We start from the raw sequence: 12,470 nt of genomic DNA, 5'->3' as shown, positions 1-12,470 counted from the left end.
GTCTTTAAAACAAATTCATTAAGTTAATTACATACCGGTATCCTTATTATGCTGCATAGGAAAAATCTTGAAAGAGTAATGTTCAAATACATTTGTAAATTGTTATACAAACTACATTATGGCAGGAGCGTAGCCAAATAAAAGTGAAGTATACGAAGAGGACGACGGGGGTGGGGTGGGGTTTATTTCCAGTTTTCACAAATCGAAACTATATTAAAAATATTAACAAATTAGCATGTTTTAACTATGCTACAACAAAAAGTGGAAGGGGGCAATCACCCTTTCAGTGAACGTTTCCAATAGTTAAAAGTTAGGTTTGGAAAAGTGTAGGCAGGAAACCCTCCTCCTCCCCCCCCTTCCCCCCCCCCCCCCCCCCACGATACTACATGCCTGCTGGTGAGGGCCCAGAAGTTTCTGAGTTTTACCAAATACATGTATATCATTCATTTTCTCGCAAAATAAAAATTATGTCATTTATCTTTTGTTTTGAAATAGAAGACATGATATTTATTGTTTTAACGCAAAATTAATACTTCTACGGAAACTTAGTGTACATGTAGTTTAGGCTAAATATCTAATCGATATTTGGTATCATACTCTTTTCTATCGTTCAAAAACTTGTATACTTAATGTTAATTATGAACAAAAAAACATCGTATTTCAAATCATATACTACATGTAGTAGATCATGACATTCAAGGATGTGTCTGAAATTTTATTTTTCAAAGATCTTTAAAAAAAATATCAAAAATTATCAATGTATCAAAGAACGAATACAAGTTCATGAATGCTTTATTTAAATTTGGCAATGATTTAATAAAGGACCTCAAATTTTATTATATAGTCATGATTATATAAAATCCAAAGCACTCTTCAGCAGTATGACACAAAACAATTCGAAATCCGAATGTTTGTTGGATGGTACTGAGATTTTTTCTTCGAATAACTCTCTCTCTCTCTCTCTCTCTCTCTCTCTCTCTCTCTCTCTCTCCCATAGATTTTATTTATTCATTCATTCATTATATTTATATTTTTTTTTACAATTATGTGTATGCACTTGCGTATTTGCGTATAGGCAGCTACGCGCCTGTGTGGGTTTTTAAGAAATCATTAAACAGTCACCCAGTTAAAAGAAATTTATCATAATAAATGGTTTGTGTTAAACAATAAAGAATTCGAATTAACTTGTTTTGCATTTTATGATAACAGCAAGACATTCGATGCGGTTTATTTAAAAGAACAAGAGACAACATAGATTTGCGGGTGAAGTTCTTACCTTGTTGGCTAATAATCTTTTCAATCCATCGCAACAGATCAAAAATAAATTTTCAGTATATTTAGTGAGAAAGACGGAAGTTAGAGTTCCCCAGGGCTCTATTATTGGACTTCAACTTTTCGTTGTTGATATACAATACCTACCAGGTGGTCTATTGGGTACCTCTAGAATATTGGCATATGATGCATATTCGCGTCAAACACCTTTCAAAACGTGCAGAACTTAGAAAGCCTGAGCAATCACGACTTATAAATGAAGAATGGCTAAAAGCGACTTGTGAAATTTAATCCCAATTACCAAGCTAAAATTATTAATATTTTGCAGCAATGAGGATAAAATATATAATTGCACTTAGTGTTGAATAATCAGCAAATCGATCCTTCTCTCGGTCACTATCATCTTAGACTTACATTCTCAAACCCTGCGGAGTGGACAAACCACACTGACAGTATTAACAAAAGGCTTCCAAAGAAATTACACTTTTTCGTAAATTAAAAGGGTTACGTATCCTGACTTCCTAGCTTAAATGTATTCTAGTATTACATTTATACATGTAAGACCGATACCACTTTTGGAATATGCATTAGAAGCATATGGAACAGCATCTCCGCAGCTGCTCTGAAAGGCCTGATAAACTTCAGCAAGAAGCTGTACATGTTGTAACTGGCGTTCCTGTTTATCGTGCCTTGCAAGATTTCAATTTTTTTTGTGCTCCCACCGTACATTATTCTTAAATTGAATCATTTAACTATTCTCTGTTAAATTTTAGTTCACTATAACCTTACAACTGTAAGAAAAAAAAATGTCCACCTAAGCCAGATTTAGTACTTACGAAAATATACACTGGTCACCTTAACTCACGTGAAAGGGTTACAAAATATTAGGGAGACCAATTTTTTTGTATATTTTTACCTACAAGTTTTCTGTAAAATTTAGCATTAGAATGGTAATTAATAAGCCCAAGTACCAACAAAAATGCATTTGGTTTTTATTTCAAAGCATAGGGGAAAAAGATAAATTTTGTCTACTTAAGCCAGATTTCATGGCATTGGTCCCCTAATCCAGAAATCAGGATTATATATATATATATATATATATGTTGCATTCAGTTTTATAAGTACCATTAGGAATGTATCATTCAATTGCTTTTGTATATTTTACTTACAGAGAATCATTATGTTGAGGCTCCTAAATGAAAAAATGTTTTGAACCTTCTTCTTGATAATTCAAAGATTACCGGACAACTTATCGTGAAAACACATAACGAGGGCTGTTTGGAAATTATTGAGACATTTCTTTTCACTGCATAAAAAAGAGATCAATTCATAAAAAAACGAGAACATTTTATCAAGAGCAAATAAAACAAAGTGCAATATTTATATAGTCAACAGTACATTAAAACAACAACGGCCCCTATTGCTTTGCCTTTGTTCTCTTGTACCCGGTAATGGCGGAATTAAGTGGAAGTCCCGGACAGATGGTAGTGCACCACAACTCTGTTACCTCTGTTTCATCCTCCTCCCCAGTGATCGTTATCGAGTCATATTTCAGGTCCTCAACTAGGTCTATAAGTGAAGAGTATTCTTTCTCCTTGAATATCAAACAACTGGAAAAGGGTTGTTGATCAAAGGCTTTCAAAGGTTGTCCCTGTAATACAATCAAATAAGTAGTACCATAATAGAACAGTGACAAGATTGAGAGCAGGTTGTCACATTTAGTTTTATATAGTGAAAAAGGTATGGAGTTAGCATCCCCTGTCGAGGTCGTTGAAATCCCTGTAACATCATCTAATCTATCTGCAGTCCACCTAGGTTTTAAAAATGAGTATCAAATAAGATGGGAGACATAAACACCATATGCAGGTGATATCGGAACATTACTACATACATGTATATAAGGAAAGTAACTGTTGATGATTATAAAGCTGAACTCATCTCGTTTATCAATCATTTGTCCTTATCGTCTATAATCAGCAAAACATCCAAATATGAAACAAATGTGGCAGACTCTGTGGTGTATTTTATTTCGAGTTCACTGAGATATATCGAGTCGAGATATGAATGCAAATCACTTTTGTGAATGGATAAAACGTCGTCGATATATCTGAATTACGATTTGAAGACCACAGCAATCATTTTCTTCTTTTCATGTAGAAATAATTGAATAGATTCTGCTGCATGTCAATATAAAAACAGTTTGGCTAATAAAGGATCACAATTATACTAGGACCCATCAAAATTCCAATTTTTTTTTGGAAAGACCTCGTCTCCATAGACTATGTAAACAGTGTACATAGATGTGTCAATGAGGTAACCCAGCATCCTTTTAATATTAACTTAACTTCAGAGTATTTGTGTGTAGAATCAGAGTTATTTTTAACAAAGTAATTTTGTTGACCAAGTACAAGACATAGAAATTTCCGAGTTCCATTTTTATAAAAGAAGTAGTCTATGATATCAAAAGCCTAGGTTTTAATTTATCGTGGGTAATGCTTTAATAAAGTGTCGAAAAAACATACGTTTGAATTCTACTAACATCTCTTTTTTTTCTAAAAGTCATTTGGAATTTTTGAGAATTCACATTTGATTCACATCATTTCTATAATATACTGTAGCATAGTAAGTTTGAAGTTTCTCATTTACAGCAGTTAATATCTTTGTGAGTAGTTAAAGGGTTTTTATCACGTATCTAAATTTCTTAAAAATGAAACAAATATTGTATTCTTGAAACATATAATTATCGTTTAATTCCGAAATAATGTTAAAAACGGCCGTAATTAGACGATAAAACGACCGTAATATAGGGTCCTCGAAGTAAAAATCTCCACTAATTAGATAGGGGTCACGTGGTACTGAAACGTCATACAGGTGTCAATGGTCAATGGAGCTCGTAAACCTTATCGTAAGAAAAATATATTGAATGGATTTTTACGCTAAATAAATAGAATACGCAATATGACCGGTTGAAATTTTGACATCGACTATATTTCTTTGGTTATGGACGGTCAATCTTTTATGTATGAACGTCTAGCTGAGAGAAATAATCAGAAAATATGCCGACAACTGGAGAGGTCACCGAAGACGAAGCCGTTGACAACTCAGGACTTCGACTAAATAGAACGAATTACTAAAGTTTAACTTCGTAAACATTTATAAATATGGGAATTTTAAATTTTCCTTCATTATTATTTTAATTAATTATATATAAATAAATCCTGCACATCTTCTCTCTGTTCCAGCAGTGAATATCATGGACTAGAAATTACACTTCTTCAATGGCGCCGTACGCCATTACGAAGTTCACAACATTCCTACTAGATTCTGTGCGACTTTTAAAAAATGCGTGTTTGTCATTTATTACTTTTTTTAAAGGTATCTTTCCTTGAAATATTTTACAGGACAGAAAAAAAAAATCGTGATGGATTGGGCATAAACGATTGTTCTGAATGGAGATACACACCATCGCATTTGCAGAACATCTCGCGACCAAGTCCATGAAATGTGGAAAAAAATTCTTCCTAAAACCTTTCTTGTGCACATTTTTGCATCCTAAAGCCATAAATTATACCTTACTAGTTGTCAATTATCCATTTATCTCTCAATTATTTTCTAACAGGATTAATAGACACAACAAATGAGCCCTTTTGTATACACAATAAGTACTTCGCTTGGCCAGGATTGACACCTATGACGTCAGAGCAATGGCGCGTAACATCGGCGATCAAAATATGCATATTGAGAAATTCAAACTTTGAATCGCTGAAACATCAAAAATATTAATTTTCTAGCAAAGATTTTTATATATATGATTTTAATAGCATGTAAACTTTGCCATATCAAAAAATTTTGAAACGTGATAAAAACCCTTTAAGACATGGGCTTATATGAGCACTTGATGGACCCGACAAAGTATCTTTGTTTCTTAGGATTTTTATGAAGTTTAGGAATCCAGTATAGGTATGGTAGATCGAACTCATCTTTGTTGACTGGATTGTCAAAAACATTAAAAACTGAAATGTGATTTTACTTAGAATGTGAACAGTGAATATTACGCTGTAGGATTTCCAGAATAAAATTAAAACTTTTTTTTTCTAAAATACAGTTATAATAATGAGTCTTACAAAGACGATCTAGTGTTACAAGCCTTGTCAGCTGGATCTAGCCATAACATATTGCTCATGCATTTTAATTATTTCATCAACTCTGATTTAGTGAAAATGGGGGGACAGATAGTTCGTTTATTGCATTTAAACTTTCTACCATGATTTCTAAATATATTTCTAAAATACTTAATCCATTCTGACAAAGTTTTCAGGTCTTTTTTTTTTCATTTTCACCCAAAATGTGGCATAATCTTCCACCGAATTCATAATAGGAATGAAGTTTTTGCCGCAATTGAAAGATTGGGGCTACCTGAATTTATGACTTAAATGATTACTTTTAGGTCGTCATTTTCAACTATATTTACATCATCAATTATGACGTGTCCAGCGGGACTAAAGTAAAAAGAAGATGAAGTAAGAGGGTTTTGTTTTTAGGTTCATTATCTAGGTACCGTTCACGGTAGCTCAGTCGGTAGAGCGCTCGCTCCGTGATCGGAAGGTCGTGAGTTCGAATTTCGAACGCGACTGACCTAAGTCGATTGATTGATTGATTGTATGTTGTTTAACGTCCCTCTCGAGAATTTTTCACTCATATGGAGACGCTTGCCGATGGAGAGCTGCAAATTCTGTCCTATGCTCGGCACTTACGGCCATTGAGTAGTGAGGGGTCTTTTTCGTGCCAGCACCTACTGCGACACGGGACCTCGGTTTATACGGTCTCATCCGAAGGACCGGTCTCCACGTCCCACAGTGGGATTCGAACCCGCGACGTAAGGATCAACTCCTCACTTCGCGACTCTAGAGCAGACGCTCTAACCACTGCGCCACGCGGGCGACGACCTAAGTCGATAAAAATAGGTAACAACTGTTCCTTCGGCTCGGCACTTTGAAGTGAAAGTTGCGGGTCCTTCGGATGAGACCTTAAAAACCGAGGCCCCGTGTCACGGCGAGACCCCGTGTCACGGCAGGCGTTGGCACGATAAAAATCCCTCACTGCTCAATGGCCCTGAGTGCCGAGCAAAGGTCAAAATTTGAAGCCCTTCACCGGCATATGGTGACGTCTCTATATGAGTGAAAAATTCTCGAACGGGACGTAAAGCAACATGCAATTAATCAATCAATCATTATCTAGGCTGTAAGATTTTTTTAATAATTGAAAGGTTTGCAAGCTACATTGTGGAAATATCTGTAAGACATACAGGGTATATGCAGTACAAAAACTCTCTTCTGATTAAGAATGTTACTAATGTTTACAGCATCTATTACTTTGCTGGCAAATTTAAGATTAAAGAACCGACGGGTTCGTTAAGAATTATTATCTTACGACACAGTCACGGCTAAAAGAGACTGTTCTGAGAAACATCCATAATGACAATCACTAGTTTGTATTCTGAAGAATCCAAGTATGTACTTGCTTTAGCTTCTTATAATAGCCGATTCAAAACTTTCAGGGGAACTGAGTAAAGTTTAGTGCGAATAATTGTTTATTGACGTAAGGTAAAAGTGAATCAATAGAGACATGATTGTATATTTGGTCTATTGTATGATCGGTGTCAAAGACTGCACATAAACTGCGCATCAAGCACATTATGGGCTTAAAAGATTCCTTACATTATGTATGTGGTCGTTGCAACCATACAGAAATGCGGTACCTAGTTTTCTGATCCAGTATTGTTCTCACTGTCTACGAAATGGGGTGCTTATAGTGGGACTATTAGTTGGATGATATATTTTTTTTCCAAAATTCTAACCCTCATTGAAAAGATAGAGTGGGTCAGGCATTCAGCTGCAGCATAATTAAGATGTTAAATAAATCACAAAGAATTAGGAATATTTAATAGTGTTCATCTGCTTCCAACAGAAAAATGTTCAATAATTAAGCAGTATGAGAGATGTGATTACAAAAATAATTGTATTTCATATTATCTAGTTATCGCTTACTTTGATCTCAATATGATGGATAGCATCACCCTGTTTTACAGACAGAACAAAATCTCCATGTTCTGAGTTGTTTTGACTCATCCTGAAAAAGACATAGGAACATAGGACATTTATGATAGAAAGTGATTCATTTTTAAAGAATTAAGTCATGTCTTATTAGACAAAGTCAGCACAGCAAACTATCTAATCAATTTATATTTTCTTCAAAATAATACATGTATTTAAAATGTGTTTTTTAAAATCCATTTCGTTCTCATCTATTTAATAATTTATTTAATTTCACTTCACTTATTTATTTAACTTACTTCATGGATTTAACATTTAGGAACATATGTCAGTGGATAAATTTCAATGTAAAAAAGATACTTTTCTGGCATTGAATATAAGTAATTTATATGCAAAAAAAGATTTAACTACTTCTATATAAAAGCAGGGCAGTGCCTTAGGTACAAATAACGGCCCTTTATGATTAATGAAAAATATTAACATTTATCATGCAGGTAAACATTTACCTGATAAGATAGGTACCACCAGGTTCTGAATTTAATTTGCTTTCTGCTTGTTGTCTAGTCATATCACCAGCAAACCAACTAAGTACATTAGTATCAAGGAAAATGTATTAATAACACTTAACAAAACTCTGAAGCTTAATAAATAAATACATCTATATATATTTTTGAATTACGGAAATGTTTATAAAATTTTTCAAGTGCAATGGGTGTGGATAGATTTATTGTAATGTTTTGTAATTCTTACAGATATCACGTAAATTCTTGCACAAAAAAAATAAATAAATAAAAAAAATAATAATAAAAAATAAATAAATAAATGCAATTAAAAATACTTCAGAATTTACCTTATTTTCTCTTTTCTTTGTTTATTGTATCTCAATGATTTATCTATTAAAAGCTGCAACTAAATAAAAAAGATGTTAAAGTTATTTTATTTTCGTACATGTACAACAAAAAGGTGTCAATCAGTTATATATTTCACATATGGAGAAATGGTGTTCATTCTTCTCAGTTACATATCGGCCATATTGGAGCTATAATGGCGACAGATTCCATAAAGGTTTATATAGAGAACGAACAAAAACCCGCAGATTTTATATTCTAAGTATTTCGGATAAAGTTCTTCCGCCGATGTTTAGATTTTTCTTAATATCTTCTACCGGAAATGACAATATTGTTGATGCCAAAGTGAAAGTTGCGACCGCCTTTTTGATTTGAAATTCCGAAGCGAGAGTATAATGTTTTAATGAAGGAAAGAGTACAGAATTGGTGTCATTATCATTTTTGGTGATTAAATGTAAGTGTTTATTGCAAGTTGACAGAGTTCTTCCGCCGATTTATACATGTAGGTGCAGACGAATGCCTATTTTTTTAAAATATAGATGATTTATCATTTCATAAAGAGTTACGACCGCCTTTTTAATTTGAAAACGGTAATTTCTTGCATCAGTGTGACCTACTTATTACCAAAACAGGTGGTTTCATGAGTTGTCAACTATTAATAACCCAAAATTCTGCCCAAATAACTATGACGGAGGCTTTAAAAAAAACAAAACAAACTGTGCTTGCAGGTTTTATAATAAAAATTTAAAGAAATGGAATATTTCGAGTCTATGCAGGATCTTATGAATATTAATGAGAAGTAAATCACGTGGGAGCAACCTCATGAATAAACTGTACATCATTTCTCCATATGATACTATGTACAATTATACCTACTTGTTCTAGAAGAATACATCGCTGTCCAGAAAGCTTCACTGGTCCAAAAAATTTAAGGACTCTGACAAATTTGTCAAAATAAACCTCAACTGTGTCATCTGATTAAGAAACATTATTACTTATACATGTACCCAAAGTTTGCATTTCCATGGGATATGACTTTTATATTCAAAATTTTGCAATATTTTCTTTATTATTTTTTGTTTAGAACATCACTTTGCTCTTTAACTAGTACCTGATCCCTCTACATTAACAGTTCATTAACAGTACCTGTTCTCTCTATATTACCAGTACATGTTCCCTTTATGTGTGCTTTTTAACCAGTCCCAGTTCCCTTTATGTGTGTTCTTTAACCAGTACCTGTTCCCTTTATGTGTTCTCTTTAACCAGTACCTGTTCCCTTTACATGTATGTGTTCTCTTTAACCAGTGCCTGTTCCCTTTATGTGTTCTCTTTAACCAGTACCTGTTCCCTTTACACGTATGTGTTCTCTTTAACCAGTACCTGTTCCCTTTATGTGTGCTTTTTAACCAGTACCTGTTCCCTTTATGTGTGCTCTTTAACCATGCAGTACTTGTTTCCCTTATGTGTGCTCTTTAACCAGTACCTTTTTCCTCTTTGTTCTTTAACCAGTACCTGTTCACTTTACACGTATGTGTTCTCTTTAACCAGTACCTATTCCCTTTATGTGCGCCCTTTAACCAGTACCTGTTCCCTTTATGTGTGTTCTTCAACCAGTACCTGTTCCAATTATGTGTTCTCTTTAACCAGTACCTGTTCCCTTTATGTGCGCCCTTTAACCAGTACCTGTTCCCTTTATATGTGTGCTCTTTAACCAGTACCTGTTCCCATTTTGAGTTCTCTTTAACCATTACCTGTTCCCTTAATGTGTGTTCTTTAACCAGTACCTGTTCCCTTTATGTGCGCCCTTTAATCAGTACCTGTTCCCTTTATGTGTGTGTTCTTTAACCAGTACCTGTTCCCTCTATGTGAAGTAGGTTTTTCAGAAGATTCATTGTCCGACTGTTTCGTAAAGCTGCCTCTTCCGGAAAAACCTCCCGAAATCTCTGGATAAGTCTTTTATAGAACTACAAAAAGCGGAAAAAAACAGCATTTGAATTATGAGTACAATCTAAATAAGTAATGTGGTCTATCATGTCAAAAAAAAAAAAAAAAAAAAAAAAAAAAAAAAAATGCAAATAACAAATGATTGGTTAACTAATAATAACAGAACACCATTCACTATTGCAAGCGTTTCAATTTCTTGAATGAACTATTTTTCACTTTGTTACTTTTAATAGTACATTTTGTATGACTTAAATTTCTTCGATCTGATGATATTCAAAGGATTCGAGTATGATGAGAACTACATGTACATGTACCATGCACCAGTATATATAACTACCTTATAATACAACTGTATTCCTATTTTTATTGCTTATTTTAAATTTAAAAACTAATTTGATGATTTATTGCATAATATCTTTTCCCAGTCATATCATGTGTAGGATTGAGTGATCTGTGTATATCCGTGGCTACGATAATATGTGAGTTTTCTACCTCCGATGAACTATGCACAGAAAAGTTGTATTCTTGGAATCTTATTAAAAATAGATTTGCTAATCGCAAAAAGCATGCAGGCAGAACGGTACAAAAATCTGACCTTTTTGTGACATCGTGTACGAAGATCTGAACACTCGTCAATACTCCTCCAGAACTCTATGGACTCGTGATGCGGATAACTCTTTTCACAGACATCGCAAATATCACCTACAAGATGTAGAGCTAGGTTATCTAGCTAGTGATTACGTGTTTATTTAAGGAAAGATATTTTTGTTTGTTTGTTGTTTAAGTCCCTCTCAAGAATTTTTCACTCATATGGAGACACCACCACATGAGCTTGAGCACCATTTGCAGCACTTGAGCTGCAAATTTTGACCTATACTCGGCACTCAGGGCCATTGAGCAGTGATGGATCTTTTTCATGCCAGCATCTACTGCGACACGGGGCCTCGATTTATAAGGTCTCAAGAGACTCTTTAATCTTAAAACTTTGACATAAACTAATGATTTTTTTAACAAACTTTTTTTTCTTACACTTAGAAGACAAAGGCTTCTTTCGATGAAAGGTCAGTACTAGCTAGAGATAAACAGTTAAAGCACAGACTTGGAGTTCATATTTCGAGGTTTTTATTTTTCTCTTTGCTGGACATACGTACTAGCCTAATGTGGATGTAAGTTATACCGGTCCACTTCTTTAAGGAGAATATGTTTTATACACTATAAAGGGATCCTGTGAAATCGCCAATTTTCGGGGGAGGGGTAGATTAATTTTCGTTGTTTTCGTGATATGGAGAGACCTACAGATTTATATCCCCCACAAAATATTACAATTCCATACTGCAAAATGATTTCCTTTAACCACGAATCAAATTTCAGGCACGCTGTATCTTAATAGTGGAGGGTGGGGCAGCCAGAAAAATATTAGACTGAAAAACTATGGCAAGCAAAAAATAAAAATTATTTGGAAAAAGTGGGGAGGGGGCAGCCACCCCCCCCCCCCTGAAAACTATGCGTGTCTGAATCCCCTCGAACTACATTTAGTAATGTTTCCTTAAATCACGATTATTTGACCACATGAAAATTAGTGAAATTACAATGTACACCAAGAAGTGCTTAAAAGTGTACGTGCCACTATGAAAATATTATACTTATATATACATGGTGGCATTGCAGACACCGTCTGTTGGATCCACTCCTCTGTTGTCGATGCCTCAGAGATCTTTAGTCTTCTTTGTCTCTCTGTTCCCCCCATCGCAGACACAGAAAAAGTCACTCCAGCACACTCTTCTATCGCATCCCACCCCATCGATTCTGACCGGTCTGATGACAACGAAATCAGAGGAGACGTGTCGTCTATAGAATCATTGCCGTCATCGGGGGGTGTAGACTTTTGATGAATGTGTTTCTCTTCACCAATCTTTTCCATTCTCTCGTTTAGTGGAAGACTTCTTTATTCAGTTGAAGTCATTTCTTTTATTTACCATTCTTTCAGGGAAGGAAAATGTTGGATAGAGCCTACTTTCAGTTTGAAGCAGATGATTTTAAAGTCAATAGGGAAATTCCGCCTAGATGACCATGCATGAATAATGTTATCAAGTTTCTATTTATAATTTAAAAATAACCCATTGTTGTCGAGGAAATGAATGGAGCAGCGCCTGATCCGTTTCCTCTCCTTCATTTGCTATATATATTTGACTAGCCCTGGAGATCGAGGAAATAATAATTAGCCTGGGCTCAATGCTTTATTTAAAATTGTCCTTCAGATGGACGGGAAAAACTTCCCTGTTAATATTTTTGCAGCTGATATTTGGAAGTCATAAATCTATACGCTTCCTTACGCTCAGTACGACAATCCAGG

At 34.6% G+C, this 12,470-nt stretch overlaps 1 protein-coding gene across 1 annotated transcript; it reads right to left on the bottom strand.

The window, feature by feature from the left end:
* Positions 1–2,380: 2,380 nt before the first annotated feature.
* LOC133186099 (uncharacterized) lies at positions 2,381–12,159 on the bottom strand. Its single transcript, XM_061321377.1, has 8 exons — positions 11,771–12,159; positions 10,713–10,819; positions 10,026–10,137; positions 9,050–9,147; positions 8,176–8,234; positions 7,832–7,909; positions 7,320–7,401; positions 2,381–2,923 (listed from the first exon to the last, which is right to left on the bottom strand). The coding sequence occupies exons 1-8, from the start codon at positions 12,036–12,038 to the stop codon at positions 2,690–2,692; spliced, it is 1,038 nt and encodes a 345-aa protein (XP_061177361.1). The 5' UTR covers positions 12,039–12,159; the 3' UTR covers positions 2,381–2,689.
* Positions 12,160–12,470: the final 311 nt, after the last annotated feature.

Source organism: Saccostrea echinata, unplaced genomic scaffold (assembly GCF_033153115.1).
Source record: "Saccostrea echinata isolate AGI-Se365-2 ecotype Australia unplaced genomic scaffold, CSIRO_AGI_Sech_v1 ptg000012l, whole genome shotgun sequence".
In the NCBI taxonomy this organism is placed as follows: Eukaryota; Metazoa; Mollusca; class Bivalvia; order Ostreida; family Ostreidae; genus Saccostrea; species Saccostrea echinata.
Note: the sequence above shows the minus strand (reverse complement) of the source record. Positions and strands in the feature narration are given on the sequence as shown.